General features: G+C 38.7%; 1 protein-coding gene across 4 annotated transcripts; it reads right to left on the bottom strand.

Annotated features, from left to right (window-relative positions):
• Positions 1 to 812: 812 nt before the first annotated feature.
• On the bottom strand, positions 813 to 17,975 carry LOC105499800 (uncharacterized). Of its 4 annotated transcripts, none has more exons than XM_071088924.1 (3): positions 17,521 to 17,975; positions 16,739 to 17,334; positions 813 to 1,492 (listed from the first exon to the last, which is right to left on the bottom strand). In XM_071088924.1, the coding sequence occupies exons 1-3, from the start codon at positions 17,706 to 17,708 to the stop codon at positions 1,485 to 1,487; spliced, it is 792 nt and encodes a 263-aa protein (XP_070945025.1). In that variant the 5' UTR covers positions 17,709 to 17,975; the 3' UTR covers positions 813 to 1,484. The 4 variants fall into 4 exon arrangements, with proteins under 4 accessions (XP_070945025.1, XP_070945024.1, XP_070945027.1 ...); XM_071088926.1 differs by lacking the exon at positions 813 to 1,492 and having other exon boundaries at positions 15,352 to 16,985; positions 17,157 to 17,334; XM_071088923.1 differs by lacking the exon at positions 813 to 1,492 and having other exon boundaries at positions 15,351 to 17,334.
• Between the last annotated feature and the right edge of the window lie 12 nt (positions 17,976 to 17,987).

The raw sequence follows: 17,987 nt of genomic DNA, 5'->3' as shown, positions 1-17,987 counted from the left end.
AATAGTCAAATTCATAGAGACAGAAAGTAGAATGGTGGTTACGAGGGACTGGGGTTGTGGGGGGAATGGGAGGTTGTCGTTTAATGGGTACAGCTTCAGTTTGGGAAGATGAAAAAGTCTGGAGACAGATGGTGATAACAGTTGCACAACAATGTGAATATATTTAATGTCACTAAACTGTACACCAAAAATTATTTATATGGTAAATTTTATGTTATATATATTTTTTAATACAGTAAAAAAGTCCAATGTGATCATCATTATGAAAACTCTTAGCAATGAATACTAAAGAAGGACTATATAGTAAATTAGGATTTCTGCTGTATCTGTGTAAATAAACAAGCCAAATCTAATGAGTTCAGCCTTATTTTGTGGTCAAGAATAACCATACTTTGAAATTAATGTTTATCAAAAATAGAAAAGCTATAGGAAAAAATGTTCTTCAAAGGAAAATTGTGTGTTAGCTATAGTACACCCTTCTGGGTTGTTTGATTCTGATTCTATAGGAGCAATTTTATAGCTCTGTACGCTTTTAGTTACTTAAAGAAATGGAAATAATTCCAGTCTATAAATATGCAAATGAATTTTGTATGATGAAAGTATGGAAAAGAATGGCCTTCCTCTCTTGTGGCAAAACCCCTGAGAAAGAGGCTATTTTCAGTTTAAAAATAATGAAGCTTTACAATTTCATGTAGTCATATCTGTTAATATTTATTATATTAAATAGTAAAACAGAAATTTTTAATATATTTATATTAATTCATTTTAAACTTACAATAAAATATCCATCACATCCTGTAAACTTACATTGTAAATTTATATGAAAAATGTGTTTTCTAAAACAAGTCATAAGGAGATGGACTTTTTTATTTGAAAATCTCTTTAATATTTATTCTAATGGAAGTCTGCTGAATTCTTATATATGTTCCTGCAATTAATCTGTTGGATATAATATATAAGGTATCTCTGGAAAATTTCAGCATATATTTGTGAGGGAATGGGAATGAAAAATGTAGATAACATCTTACAGGTCCAATGAATGGCTGACCTACAAAAATAACTAAAAGAACTGACTCATTAGTAAAGTGGTATAATGCAACATTATTAAGTATAACCCACTATTTTATTTTTTAAACAAATTGGACCATAGATATATTAAACTAAAATTGATAATATTTAGTTTGTTGTAGCAAAAAAATAAGATGTTTTAAAATTAGCAGGACATCACACTTCAAGAACTAAAGTAGATTCAACGTTACTGGAACATGGTTCTTACCTTTGGTTTTGAATACAGTGTGCTTGTGGATATCCCCAGACAGCATCGGGCTCGGGTGATCTGGATGTCTCTGGAGGTGATAGTGGAGCACTCAGTGTAGCAACCAGGCAGCCAGCCTTGGTGGTGATGTGCTCAAAGATGTCAATAAGAAAATCATTCATGATGCCCAAGGAATTTAATGTAGTGCTGATATAAGGATGAAATTGCTTCAGAACCCTGTAAACATAGATGTAAATATAGACAGTTACTCAACTGTCTCTGCAGCATCTCTTTTCACATCTTCCCCTTCTGTGTTTTGGAAATGACTTTCTTAAAGCCCTTTATGTTAAAGTAAGATTTAGAAGGATGCTCAGCCATGACAGACATTGTTTTCAGTACCTTGGAATGAAAGAGATACTGGTTGGTGACAGGGTGGTGCCCATGTATAGGCCCTGTATTCAAATGAAGTACTGGGTACACACACAATTTCTAATTAGATGAAATGTAATTCGAGGAAACCCTGCCAATAAACCACACAATGGCAAATATGATTCGATAGTTCTATGTGGTACAGTCCAATGAGAAGGCATGAAATGGTCAGTCTCACTGAAAGCTTCCTGTAGGCTCCACCAGGAGCACTTTGAAGATACCATCTACAGCAGCTAAACTGTAACAATTTCAGCTTCAACTTGTTGAGTGATTCTGATCTCCATAACCCAGGTCCGTGATGCCAGAGGAATGATGCTGGCCATGTTTGGGCTATTTGTCCACTAACCCAGAATCTAATGTCACCTTAGGCTAAGCCACTGTGGTTTGAGCAAGAATCCTCCCACATGGGAGAGGAGCTCGTGGAAAACAAGAGATCTGGCTAACAAACCACTGCCTCTAATTCTGATCAAAAACCTCAGTGACTCAAGGAAAGATGACAAAACTATGGTCTCCAAACAACACACAAAAAACCAGGAATATTTATTAACATGTAAAATATTCATAAGCATTAAACAAGTTAAAAATCACTTTCTTGACAATACTTAAGTCCCAGAAACATACTTTAAACTGTATAATTTGTGGATAAATATCAGTGTTCTTGGCTGAAAAAAGTTACTAAACATCTAACTAACCTCCTTAGGGAAAAGAGAGAAATAATGTAGGAAATATTATTCAATGGAAATAATATCTCTTTCAAATATCTATGATAATACAACTGAAAATGTTGATTGAATGCATAAATTTGTGGAAAACATAAATTACAGAAACTAAACCCACTCTCCTCCCCACAAAAGAGATTTAAGGACTAAGAAGAATGGAAGAAATCGAGGTCACCAATGAGCTACCATCCCAAAAGGCCAGGCTTCCAAAAGTATTTCATGTCAAACCACTAAGGAACAGGTGTTTTTTTCTCTTAATGGAATAGTGTCAGATTATGAAGGGAAAAAATATCATTTTGATGTAAAGAAAATATGCTAAAAGGAGTTCTGACCAGTGACATTTATAAACAAGAATATAAAATCCTACATAAAATATTAGCAATTATATATGGCATCATAGTTAATGATGAACACAAAGGGACAAAGCAGGGTTCATCCAAAAATATAAAGACGTTCCAGTAAAATACAAGTATGATTCACCTTATGATGTTAAAGGAAAAAAGGGTAATCTTCAGTTAATCTCAGTACATGATTTAACTTCCTTTGCTAATATAATGAGTTATACAATGTTTGTTTCATGGCAAATACTAGCATTACCATCATTAGAGTCAGGATTCAGAAAAATTGAGCCCTCTCATCAAGACTGTTATTTATCATGATTTAGTGTATTAGAAAAAATCTTATAAAAGGACTTAAAAAAGGATTTTACTGCAGAGGAGACCTGGAAAAACTACAATAAAATCATCTGCAAGTAAACTGCCCAAAGAGGCACCACATGATTGACTTACACATTTGGAACGACATTTTGGAAAACCAAGGCTCTTTTCAGAGCCATGTGTGGCTTGAAAAGAAAGGCTTTCTCTTTCAGAGAAAGAGCTGTGGACATATTTGTAAAAAAAACATTTCATTAAGTCACTTAATTTATATCATGCTGCTTCAAAATGCCAGTGTCTGTCAGCATGCCATACAAATGTTTTACCAAAATTATTCTAGCATATTGGTCTCATATACATTGTATTATGCAAAAAGGCATTTTTAATATATCATATCCATGAAGACAGTTATAGTGTTTTTGCCATTTTCCTCTTGTAAATTCAGAAAGTAAATAGAAACATTAGTGAAAGAACATTAAAAATGCGTTATAATTTGGCTGAGAATGCAGGGGTGATTGAGACAGATGAATCTGGTAAGTAGAGAAAAAAACAGGGCTTGATGCTGAAAGGCTAGATGGGGCAATGAGTACATCTGATTATTAACCTGATGGGTGCACGAACAAGGAGATTAAGTGAACAAGAGTGCTCTAATTCTTTGTTAAAAAAAAAAAAAAAGACTACGGGAAACAGCTTTAACTGCTGTAAATAATGTACTATAAGCAGGACTCCTGGGGAAACAGTGTTACTGGAATAAAAATATCACAAGCTTTTTTTGAATCCACGTTAATACATAATGAAAACAAACAAAAAGCACAGAAATATATATCAAAAACTTCAAGAAACAATCCAATCCCCTTGCCAAGCTCTCTGGACTCTGAAATTTTTATTCTATTTCATTGAGGTTTATTCAATTCTGTTCTTTCCCAGTCAAAAGTCTTTTTAAAAATCACAAATCTTAATGAGCTGCAATTATGCAAGATTTGGATGATGTGAGCATTCAGTGAGTGCAGCTCATACCCCACTCTCTGCTGGGTCAGCCAATGTAGGACCCGCAGCCCCTGAGCTATTGGCCCAGAGTATGGGGAAGTGACCCTGCTGAACCAATAAGAGCCTTCCTGGGATGTTCAGTCTTGAATGTTGAAGAGGAAACTGGTGTGGCTCTTTGCTTAGGTTTGGTTGCTTTATTGTCTAATCTTTTGCTTCCATTCATGGAGATTTAAGGATATAAATTCAGGGCTAGTAGTCGTGGACATAATTCTTGCCTCATACATCATGTTAGTCCATTTATGCTGCTAAATACCTGAGATTGGGTAATTTATAAGGAACAGAAAGTTATTTCTCACAATTCAGGGGGCACCAGCAAGTTTGGTATCTAGTTGAGGGATCAGGTTCTGCTTCCAAGAAAGCATCTTGTTGCTGCATCCTCATTTGGAGGAAAGTGTAGGGACGAAAGGGGCCTAGGCAGTTCCCTCCAGCCCTTTTATAAAGTCGCTTATCCTGTTCATGAGGGCAGAGCCCTCATAGCCTAATCACCTGCTAGGGCCTCCACCTCTTAATACCATTACATTGGATATTAAGTTTCGACATGAATTTTGGAGTAGACGCAAACATTCAAACCATAGCATATGGCAACTGATTAAGAAAAATAATGTCACACACACACACACACACACACAAGCTAAATGAATGTTATCTTATTTTTTTCACTTCCAAGCACATATGCCTGAAAATAAAACCCACGACGTCAACTCAGAAGGATGAAATCCCAGCTCCCAGTGCAGCCACCAATACAATGGGTTTGGTCCTTATTCCTGGCCCCTTACTGCCCACCTTCTCTTTGATCCTGGCCTGTTACTACTGGACAAGGGGAGAATAAGGATGGTGTGAGGAGGAGAAGGTTTGAAAAAGTAGCCACTCTTTCCCTTTATTTTGAGGGACTTTAAAAACAAATCTAGGGTCATAGGCAGGTTTTGCCCAGTCCCTGAGGAGGACATTAGGGGAACATGAGAGCACCCAGACTTCTCTTTAGTGGGTCATCAGTCCAGTCCTTGCATGCTGACCTGTGGTCCATCTGAGAGATGTGATAGGCCAGCCCTGCCCCTCACGGCTTCTACCATTACTAAGTAATACCAAAACCCATCCATAATTTAACTACCTCTGCTTCCAAGATCTTCCCACACAGAGGTAAGTGCGAACAACATCAGCCTTTGGAGGTTGAAACTAGGCAGGGACCATATGGCTTTGGGTGGACCTGATACTTGACCAGATATTTTGTCATGCACTATCAGCAATCTTGTTTTAAGAATAAATAATATGCATAGTCATTGCACTTGTTAAAATAATTGTGAATAGTGAATTCTGTCCCTTCTAGTAACTGAGAGTCCTTTCCCAGATGGGATCTTCCCACAAAGCTGAAGGACCTTACCCATGGCCGGGTAGGTTTTGGGTTAGGTGTGACACCAGAACCCAGGACGATCTCCTGAATTTCACTCCAGCATCTGCTCTATCAGACATGGCATTAGACTGAGTGTTTGAGCCTATCAGAGACTCATAGAAACTGTGCCCCTCTACATTAACCTGCTTGACAAGAAATACGTTAAAATAAAACCTAAATGCTATGTTGATTTGCTTGATCTCCCTCAATATTCACTTGGGTAATTAATTCAAATTAAAATGTGTAAGCACATTTTTCTCTTAACAAACTCCAACAACTGGGGATATCAGCAATCATGCTGAATTCCAGGAGCTGCTTCTGCTTTTCACTGTCTTTGAATTTCTTCTTGTGGCCTCAAACCTGAACCCATTTTCAACTCCATAGGTATGTGGCTTTGTAGACAGGAGGGTGATAGAGGGATTACAATGGAAGTATCAGTGCTATATATGTGTTTTTATCCCATGTTGCTTGAAGCTGTAATTTGTTCATTTTCATTTCTGTGTTGTAATGCATTATAGGACTATAACACTATTCTTATGTTGATGAACATTTGCATTGCTTTATGTTTTGTACTTAATGATCAATCTTGTTCACATCTTTTGGTGGACATAAAAACTCATTTCTGTTGCATATATACCAGGAGTGCAACTGCTGAGTCAGAGCATACATGAATGTTTAACCTTAGTAAATACTGACAGTTTTTCAAAGTGCTTTTTCAATTCATAGTTCCAGCCAGAATGTATATGTGGGTTCTCGTTGCTCTGTATCCTTACCAACTCTCCACATTATTTGTCTTTCAACTACTATACTCCCATTTCACAGATGGGCTAACCCCTGGGCCTAGAAGAGGTTACTTTTCTAAAGTAAATACTAAGTCGGAATTCTATATTCTTTCCACTATGCCATGTTATCAACTTTTAGATATGAGTTTCCAGTACTCAAGTATTGGTTGTTCCAAAATTACACAGGATAATACTTTTGTAACTTTAAAATTATATGTATTTTGGCCGGGTGCGGTGGCTCATACCTGTAATCCCAGCATTTTGGAAGGTCGAGGCAGGTGGATCACTTGAAGTCAGGTGTTCAAGACCAGCCTGTCCAACATAGTGAAACCCCATCTGTACTAAAATACAAAAATTAGCCAGGTGTGGTGGCACACGCCTGTGATCCCAGCTACTCAGGGGGCTGAGGCACAAGAATTGCTGGAACCCAGGAGGCAGAGGTTGCAGTGAGCCGAGATGATGCCACCGCACTCCAGCCTGGGCAACAGTGAGACTCTGTCTCAAAAATAAAACATAAAAAATTACATGGATTTTGAGTTACCCCCACAAATGAATAGAATGATACCTGTACCCTGATATGCATCTATGTTAGTAGTCACTCAACATCACATCTCAATGATGACAATTGTTGTGGTGGTTGAGGTTAAATTGTTTCCTTTGGTCTAAGACATGGGCTGACGAACTTTTTCCATAAAGGGCCAGATAGTAAATATTTTAGGCTTTGTGGGCTATTTATGATTTATTTTACTCCTAGTATTATTTCATATTTTATACAGATTATTATTATTTTTATTTTTTTTATTTTTTTATTTTTTTTTTTTTGAGACGGAGTCTTGCTCTGTAGCCCGGGCTGGAGTGCAGTGGCCGGATCTCAGCTCACTGCAAGCTCCGCCTCCCGGGTTTAGGCCATTCTCCTGCCTCAGCCTCCGGAGTAGCTGGGACTACAGGCGCCCGCCACCTCGCCCGGCTAGTTTTTTGTATTTTTAGTAGAGACGGGGTTTCACGGTGTTAGCCAGGATGGTCTCGATCTCCTGACCTCGTGATCCGCCCGTCTCGGCCTCCCAAAGTGCTGGGATTACAGGCTTGAGCCACCGCGCCCGGCCTTTATACAGATTATTAAGGTTAGTATTGCTGTGTAACAAATTACTCCAAAATTTAACCATTTATATTCAAGAAGTGTTCAGCTGCTAGGTTCTTATTTTGGGACTCTCATGATGTTGAAGTCAAGATGTCAGCTGGAGGCTAGCCACCGTGGCTCACACCTGTAATCCCAGCGTTTTGGGAGGCCAGGGTGAGTAGATCACCTGAGGTCAGGAGTTTGAGACCAGCCTGACCAACATAGCGAAACCCCGTCTCTACTAAAAATACAAAAATTAGCCTGGTGTGGTGGCATGCACCTGTAATCCCAGCTACTCAGGAGGCTGAGGAAGGAGAATCATTTGAACCCGGAGGCAGAGGTTGCAGTGAGCTGATATTGCACCACTGCACTCCAGTCTGGGTGACAGAGCGAGACTCTGTCTCATTCAATCAATCAATCAATAAAATATGTCAGCTAGGACAGCAATCATCTTAAAGCTGGATTGGGATGGAAATCCAAGAGGGCTCACTAACAGGGATGGCAGTTATTGCTAGCTTTTGGATTACAACACAGCTGGAGCTGTCAACTAAAGAGCATATATATGGCCTTTTCAGCATGGTGGATTCAGGGTAGGAAGAATTGTTACATGGCAGCTGCTTCTCCAAGAGTGAATGTTCCAAAAATGCCAGGCAGATAACCTTGTGGGGCTTTTTTACCTAACCTTAAAAGTCACACAAAGTGATTTACACTGTACTATACAGATCAAAGTAGTCACAAGCCTCCCAAATTCAAAAGAGACAAAGTCCACATCTGTCAATGGGAAGAATGGAAAGGTCACACATCATATGTGCAGTGGGACATAACAACTTTGGAAATTAAATCTCTTCCTCAGGTAAATAAATGGATGCAATATGCATATAGATATTCAATAGATCAATGTTGTTAACAGTAAAAATATGGAACATTTCTAATGCTAATCAATGGGGAATTGATTAAATAAATTTTGGTAACTGTGAAGAGTAGAATATTATGCAACCACTAAAATGTAGACTGACGTGGGAATGTTCTGAAGATACAGTTTTAAGTGAAAGAATCAAGTAGCAGAACAGTATATACAGTACAATTTCATTAAATATACAAATTGTATATGAAATATGCATAGAAAAATTTAATAAAATATAGCATACAACCCCACCCTCTACATTATATATGTTTGATTTTCTGTATTTTTTATAATTAACAACCTAGTAAACATTTAGCTACATATATCAAGAAATCTTAAAATTCTCATAACTTTTGATCCATTAATTCAAGTTTTTAGAATAAATCTAAATAAAATAATCAAGGAAAGGTACTAACATATAAATATTAAAACATGCATAATAGAGAAAAATTATGTGACTTTAATTCAATCCATTATAGTGAAAATCTGCATATATAATACTTTGAAATAATCAATATTATGACAGATTTTTATCACAGCTTTATTGAGATATAATTCTCGTGCCATATAATTCGCCTATTTAGGGTACATAATCAAATGGTTTTTTAGTATACTCACAGAGTTGTGCAACCATCATCACAAAGAAATCTCATGCCCATTAGCAGTCAATACCATCTTCCCTTCAATTTCCCACCCCCAGCCCTAGGCTACCACTAATTTACCTTCTGTCTCTATGGATATACCAATTCTAAATGTTGCATATTAATGGACTCATACAATATGTAATAATTTGTGACTGGATTATTTCACTTGGCACAAAGTTTTCAAGGTTCATTCACGTTTTAGCATGTATCAGCACTTTGTTCCATTTCTTTTTCCATTTCTTTTGCCAAATAATATTCCATTGTACAGATATACCGTATTTTATCTATCTATTCATTGAGTGATAGGTATTTAAGAATATTTCTACTTTCTAACTATAATGAATAATGCTGCCAGGAACATACATATTCAAGTTTTGTGTCAGCATATTGTTCCATTTGCCTTGGGGATATACTTAGGAGTGGAATTGTTGAGTCATATGGTAATGCCATGTTTAACATTTTGAGGAACTGCCCAATTGTTTTCCACAGTAGTGTGCCATTTGATGTTCCCCCCTATAGTATGTGATGGTTCAAATTTTTCTACATTTTTTGCAAATACTTGTCATTATATTTCTTGTTTATTATATCCATCCTAGTAGGTATAAAGTAGTATCTCATTATGGCTTTGATTTGCATTTTCCTGATGGCTAATGATGTTGGGCACATTTTCATGTATTTATTGGCCATTCGTATATTTTCTTTGGAGAAATACCTATTCAGATCCTTTGCCCATTTTAAAATTGGGTTTTTAAAATTATTTAGTTGTAAGTATTTCTATATATTATAGATACAAGTCCCTTATCAGATACATTACTCGCAAAAATTTTTCCTAGTCTGTTAGTTGTCTTCTCACTTTCCTGATGATGTCCTTTGAATCATAAAAATTCTGCATTTTGATGAGGTCCCATTTATCTATAGTTCTTTTGTTTCTTGAGCTTTTGTTGTCATATCTGAAGAACCATTGCCTAATCCAAGGTCATAAAGAATTACACCTAAGTTTTCTTCTAAGAATTTGATAGTTTTAGCTCTTACAATTAGGACTCTAATCTATTTTGAAGTAAGTTTTGTAGATGGTGTGAGAAAGAGGCCCAAATTCATTTTTTTGAAGGTAGATATCCATTTGTCTCAGCACCATTTGTTAAAAAAACTATTCTTTCATAGTTGAATTTTCTTGGCACGACTGTAGGTATGAGGGTTTATTTCTGGACTCTTAATTATATTCCATTGATCTATATGTCCTTATGCCAGTACCACACTGCCTTGATAGAAATCTGGAAGTGTGAGACCTCCAATGTTTTCCTTCTTTTTAAATATTGTTTTGTATATTCTGGGTTTCCTGAATTTTCATGTCGATTTTGGGACCAGCTTACCAATTTCTGCAAAGAAGCCAGATAAGATTTTGATAGAGATTACATTGATTCTATGGATCAATTTTGGAAATATTAAGTCTTCCGATCTATAAATATAGAATGTTTTTCCATTTATTTAGGTATTCTTTTATTTCTTTCAACAATTTTTTTTAGTTTTTGGTGTACAAGTCTTAGATCTTTTATTGAATTTATTTCTAAGTGTTTTATTATCTTTATGCTATTTTAAGTGGAATTGTTTTCTTACTTTCCTCTTTGAATAGTTCATTGCTAGTATATAAAATACAATTAACTTTTGTATATCAATCATATATTCAGCTGCATCACTGAACTCATTTGTTAGTTCTCACAGTTCTTCAGTGGATTCTTTGGGATGTTCTATATACAAGATCACATCACCTGCAAATAGATAGTTTTACTTCTTTCCTTTCAACCTGGATGCCTTTTATTTCATGTCTCTTGCCTACCCTGAAGATATCTGAATGTATGTCAGAAAATAAAGCTCTTAATTTTCCCTCAAATATTTAACTAATTACACAAATATGGTTTCTATAATAGCCTATTTTTTACTACTGATCAGAAATGTTTCCCTATCACACACTAAAAACTTGTATACTTGGGTGTGTTAGTGGGCTTTCTTGTTTTATTTCTCTTACTGTGCTTATTTCAGTACTATATTGGTTAAAATTGTAGCCTTATAAGTCATTCTTCTTCCTTGAAGTGTGAATTGCCCCACCAGAGATAAATGAAATAGCACGCCAGATAAGACAAGGTAGCTAGCACAGTGCTGCTAACGTAAGTCGCATCTCTAGAGGGCAACATCACATACTTGTGGCTGTCCTTTGTGTCCCACCACACATAGTAGTGTCACTATCAATTGGGATGAACAGTTAATAAAGAATTATTTTTACTGTGTATTAAGTGCCCAATATATAAGGATTAATTATTTTTATAAACCAAACACCCAAAGATAACCAGATTAAGCAGGTATACTAAGAAGATTATGTAACTAAATCTGTAATGATGTACATTTGTGCTGTTCCATTTTTTAAAAATTATAAACTAAGCCAATGGAATCACTACTGTAGTTACAATACAAACAAATAATAAGTGTTCAATAAATAATTGCTATGGGAATCTTTTAACATAAATTTTTTGAGACAGGGTCTGGCTCTTTCACTGAGGCTGGAATGCAGTGGCACAGTCACAGCTCACTGCAGCCTCTATCTCCCAAGAGCAATCAATCAATTCTCCCACCTCAGCCTCCCAAGTAGCTGGGACTACTGGTGTGTGCCACCACACTGGGCTAAATGTTGTAATTTTTGCAGAAACAGGGTTTTGCCATGTTGCCCAGGCTGGTCTCAAACTCCTGGGCTCAAGCAATCTGCCCACCTTGGCTTCCCAAAGTGAACATTTTAAATATAAGACTATTTTAGCACTGCCTTAATTATCTCTGTGGGTACATCAAAAAGCTAGAAAGATATGAAGTTAACAACCTAACATCACAACTAAAAGAGCTAGAGAACCAAGAGCAAACAAACCCTAAAGCTAGCAGAAGACAAGAAATAGCCAAAATGATAGCTGAACTAAAGGAGATAGAGATATGAAAAACCCTTCAAAAAAATCAATGAATCTAGGAGCTGGTTTTTGGAAAAAATTAATAAAATAGATAGACTGCTAGCCAGACTAATGAAGAAAAGAGAAAAAATCAAATAAACACAATCAGAAATGATAGGGGGATATCACCACTGACCCCACAGAAATATAAAAACCATCAGAGAATACTATAAACACCTTTATGCACATAAACTGGAAAACCTAAAAGAAATGGATAAATTCCTGGACACGTACAGCCTCCCAAGACTGAAACAGGAAGAAATTGAATTCCTGAATAGGCCAATAACAAGTTCTGAAATTGAGGCAGTAATAAATAGCCTACTAACAACAACAAAAAAGCCCAGGACCAGACAGATTCACAGCTGAATTTTACCAGAGGTACAAAGAACAGCTGGAATAGTTTCTATTGAAACTATTCCCAAAAAATTGAAAAGGAAAGACTCCTCCCTAATTCATATTAAGAGGCCAGCATCATCCTGATACCAAAATCTGGCAGAGATACAACAAAAAAAGAAAACTTCAGATAAATATCCTTGATGAACATTGATGCAAAAATCCTCTACAAAATACTGGCAAATCAAATCCAGCAGCACATCAAAAACTTATCCATCACGATCAAGTTGGCTTCATTCCCGAGATGAAAGGTTGGTTAAACATACACAAATCAATAAATGTGATTAATCATATAAACAGCACTAAAGACAAAAACCACATGATTATCTCAATAGATGTAGAAAAACCCTTTGATAAAATTCAATATCCCTTCATGTTAAAAATTCTCAATAAACTACATATTGAAGGAACATACCTCAAAATAATAACACCCACATATGACAAACCCACAGTCAATATCATACAGAATGGGCAAAAGCTGGAGGCATTTCCCTTGAAAACCAGCACAAGACAAGGATGCTCTCTCTCACCACCCCTATTCAACATAGTATTGGAAGTTCTGACCAGGACAATCAGGCAAAAGAAAGAAATAAAGGGTATTCAAATAGGAAGAAAGGTAGTCAAATTATCTTTGTTTGCAGATGAAATTCTCCTATATCTAGAAAACACCATTATCTCAGCCCAAAAGCTTCTTAAGCTGATAAGCAACTTCAGCAAAGGCTCAGGATATAAAATCAATGTGCAAATATCACTAGCATTCCTATATACCAACAACATGCAAGCTGAGAGTCAAATCATGAATGAACTTCCATTCACAATTGCTACAAAAAGAATAAAATTCCTAGGAATACAGCTAACAAGGGAAGTGAAGGACCTCTTCAAGGAGAACTAAAAACCACTACTAAAAGAAATCAGAGAGGATTTCAGTGAGGACCCAAACAAATGGAAAACATTTCATTCTCGTGGATAGGAAGAATCAATATCATGAAAATGGTCATACTGCCCAAGGTACTTTATAGATTCAATGCTATTTCCATTAAACTACCATTGACATTCTTCACAGAACTGAAAAAAACTATTTTAAAACTCATATGGAACCAAAAAAGGGGCCCAAATAGCCAAGACAATCCTAAGCAAAAAAACAAAGTTGGAGGCATCACACTACTTGATTTCTAACTATACTACAAGGTTACAGTAAATAAAACAGCATGGTACTGGTACAAGAATGGACACATAGACTAATGGAACATAATAGAGAACTCATAAATAAGACCACACACCTACAACCATCTGATCTTCAATAAATCTGACAAAAACTAGCAATGGGGAAAGGATTCCCTATTTAATAAATAGTGCTGGGAGAAATGGCTAGCCATATGCAGAGAATTGAAACTGGACCCCTTCCTTATACCATATACAAATATTAACTCGAGATGGATTAAAGACTTAAACGTAAAACCCAAAACTACAAAAACCTTAGAAGAAAATCTAGGCAATACCATACAGGACATAGGCACAGACAATTGCAACAAAAGCAAAAATTGACAAATGAGATCTAATTAAACTAACGACCTTCTATGCAGCAAACAAAACTCATCAGAGTGAACAGACAACCTACAGAATGGGATAAAATTTTTGCAATTTATCCATCTGACAAAGGTCTAATATCCAGAGCCTCCAAGAAGCTTAAACAAATTTACAAGAAAAAACAACCCCATTAAAAAGTAACCAAAGGACATGAACAGACACTTCCCAAAAGAAGACATACATGAGGCCAAAAAACATATGAAAAAAGCTCAACATCACTGATAGTTAGAGAAATGCAAATCACAACCACAATGAGATACCATCTCAAGCCAGTCAGAATGGCTATTATTAAAAAGTCAAAAAACAACAGATGCTGGCAAGGTTGCAGAGAAAAAGAAATGCTTTTACACTGTTGGTGGGAGTGTAAATCAGCAACCACTGTGGAAGACTGTGACGATTCCTCAAAGACCTAGAAGCAGAAATATCATTTGACTGAGCAATCTCATTACGGCTATATACCCAAAGGAATATAAATCATTCTGTTACAAGGATACATGCACGTGTATGTTCACTGCAACACTATTCACAATAGCAAAGATACGGAATCAACTGAAATGCCCATCAATGATAGACTAGATTAAGAAAATGTGGTACATATACACCATGGAATACTATGCAGCCATAAAAAGGAACAAGATCATGTCCTTTTCAGGCACATGGATGGAGCTAGAAGCCACTATTCTCAGCAAACTAATGCAGGAACAGAAAACCAAACACCGTGTGTTCTCACTGGGAGCTGAATGATGAGAACACATGGACACATGTCAGGGAACAACACACACAGGGGCCTGTTGGGGGCAGGGAGGAAGAGCATAAGGAAGAATAGCTAGTGGCTGCCAGGCTTAATACCTAGGTGATGGGATGATCTATACAGCAAACCACCATGGCACATGTTTATCTATGTAACAAACCTTCACATCCTGCACATGTGCCCCTGAGCTTAAAATAAAAGTTGAAGAAAGAAAATTATCATTGTGGGTAACTATTAGAAGTGAAATTACGCCGGGCGCGGTGGCTCAAGCCTGTAATCCCAGCACTTTGGGAGGCCGAGACAGGCGGATCACAAGGTCAGGAGATCGAGACCATCCTGGCTAACACGGTGAAACCCTGTCTCTACTAAAAAATACAAAAAACTAGCCGGGCGAGGTGGCGGGCACCTGTAGTCCCAGCTACTCGAGAGGCTGAGGCAGGAGAATGGTGTAAACCCGGGAGGCGGAGCTTACAGTGAGCCGAGATCCAGCCACTGCACTCCAGCCTGGGCGACAGAGCAAGACTCCGTCTCAAAAAAAAAAAAAAAAAAAAAGTGAAATTACTGACACAAAAGATCAAATATTAATTTTTTTTTTTGAGATGAAATCTCACTCTCTCCCCCTGGCTGGAGTGCAATGGCATGATCTCGACTCACTGCAACCTCTGCCTCCCGGGTTCAAGCAATTCTCCTGCCTCAGCCTATGAAATAGCTGGGATTATAGGCACCCGCCACCACGCCCAGCTAGTTTTGGTATTTTTAGTAGAGAGGGGGTTTCACCATTCTGGTCAGGCTGGTTTTGAACTCCTGACCTCAGGTGATCCACCCGCCTCAGCCTCCTAAAGCACTGGGATTACAGGTGTAAGCCACCGTGCCTGGCCAATATTTTTATTTTTAAATAATTTACAAAGTTGATCTTCAGAAAAATTTCACCAATATATTCAATAAGAGCAGGGGAGGGTGCATGTGTCCCCAGTCCTTCAACAAATCTGTTAAAAATTTTCATGTAATCTAATCTATCAGCATTTGTCTCTTTGTTATATAGTCACACTGCATATCGATTGGCCAACGACAACAGACAGCATAGAATACGACAGGCTATAGTATACAGCCTAGGAGTGTAGTAGGCTATACCATATAGGTTTGTATAACCACACTCTACGATGTTCGCACCACCACGAAATTGCCTGATGCATTTCTCAGAACATATCCCCATTATTAAGTGGCACGTGACTATATTTAAAGGCCTTCCACACCAAAAGCTTATGTGGAGATAAACGGAGACTACCCATAAGAGAACAAACAAGTGCTACTTATTCACAGCTTTTTTATAGCAAGGAAGTCAAGCCACCATCATTTGAATCTGGCAGAGATTCAAAGACAGGCAGGGGAGTGGGAAAGCTTTATAGCGGAAAACAAAAACACAAAGACTTCAAGTATGCTCTGATTGGATGTTGTTGACGTGAGGAAGCTAGAGGCAGGCCAACTAGAGGCAAGCATCCTATGTGATTGAGTATGGGTTCATATTTGGGTTTTTCTTGTTTGTCATCAGGTCAAAAAAATTAAAAAGGCCAGAAAGGCTAGCAAATTGATTAAAGTCCTGAACATTTCTGCAGATGCTATACTTTGGCTTCTTGAGCTGCTTGCAGCAACGGTTGTGGGTCTCAGTTCTATTTTCGTATGTGGTCTGGTCATTGTCTCTGTATATTCAGTTTCTCACTTAAGATAAATTAATCGTTTTTATTTTGCTTCAAATATAACTTTTTTTATTCATTTGAAAATTTATGTTTGTACATGTCAGGAAAAAGGGACAATTTCATTTATTTTGGAAAATTTTTATTAAGTTTTTTCTAAAGTCGATATTCTATTCTTTATACAGTACTTGAGCTCACATTTATACGATTTTATCGGGTGGGTCTACGTTATTTCTGTGGAATTTAAGAGCAACATTATCAAGACTCCTCCTCTGGACCGCCCAACTCATTAAAAAAAAAAAAAACAACTTTGCGATTTTCATTAAAATTCCTTCTTTGATTAATTTCTTAACAAGAAGAAAAGGACAAAAGGGTCCAGGGAGGTGAGAGGGTACCTGCTGGAGAGAGGTGGTGGGTAGCTGGAAGCGGCTGGCTAGGAGGCGGGGCGTGGGGCGTGGGGCGGTGGAACTCCTGTGCTGCGGCATTCACGTGATCTGCCTGGGCGCAGATGTGGGCACCGGTCCGAGTGCCCGCCCTCTGTCCCCGCGGCTGGGTCCCGTCTGCTCCAGTTCCTGGGCTCCTAATTCTTGGTCCAGCTTCCTCCAGGTCAGTGTGCGGGCCTTCCACGCTGCCAGCGGAATACTGGAATGGCGGAAGGGGAACGGGTACAGTACCGGGAAAGGCTGGGGGTGGGGTCGGGTCGAGTCGAGGGAAGCTGGCCCGAGTGTGGACAGAGATGGCGGTGGGAAAACGGCTAAAGGTGGCTGAGGGGGAGCACGTAGGCAGTGGGCAGAGGGTGAGGAAGGCGAGCACCTCCAAGTATCCATGCTCGCTTTCCAGGCACATCCTCTTTTCTGCCCTCCGTCCATTTTGGAGCCGGAGATGGTGGGCTGGGGACGCCCCAGTAGTGAGACAGTGGAAGTAAACCCCCTCTGCCGTTCCCGTACATAGAGAAAAACGTTGACCGCGAGGCTGGGGAGGAGAGTTGCCTCTGAGGAAGAAGGACACAGAGACCCAAAATTAGTTTGGAAAGCATCCTGGTTTGGTGCCCGAGGCCTGGAAAGAAATGGCGGCTGGGGTGCGGGGGAGGTAGGGGAGGAAAACGTTGGATGAGCAGGGCCTGGACTCAGGAAAGGGAACCGAGTCCCTGTGAGCCCGCTGAGCGCGCAGCCCCTACCCCTGTCTCCTGTCTGTCCGCAGGTCTGCGCGTCTGTTGTTCCCAGCGCTCTGCGAAGCCTGAAAAAGAGGAGCAACCTGTCCAGAATCCCCGCAGGTCCGTGAAAGTAGGGGGCTGCATGGACAGGGGCCCACAAGGGTTGAGAGTGTGGAGGGCCCGGCCAGAGCCGAATTGGGGCCCCCGCCCATCCCCCCACCCACATTAACACACACCTTACCAGGCTGAACCACTGCAGAGAAAGTGACAGGGCCTGCCAGGCAATGGCTGGCTCACGTGTGTGGGAGGAGTGGCAGGCTACGTGGTGGGCAGAAGGCCCTCTTGGAGGCCCCGCCAGCTCAGGGGAACCCTCATCAGGGGTGAGATGCAAGTACTATCCAGACCTGCATTTCATCCCACGCACTCAGTCTCCCATGTCTCCTCTTTGTCTCCTCTTCCCTCCACCCCCATCCCCCAGGGCACGAAAAGGA

This window comes from Macaca nemestrina, chromosome X, assembly GCF_043159975.1.
Source record: "Macaca nemestrina isolate mMacNem1 chromosome X, mMacNem.hap1, whole genome shotgun sequence".
Taxonomy (NCBI): Eukaryota; Metazoa; Chordata; class Mammalia; order Primates; family Cercopithecidae; genus Macaca; species Macaca nemestrina.
Note: the sequence above shows the minus strand (reverse complement) of the source record. Positions and strands in the feature narration are given on the sequence as shown.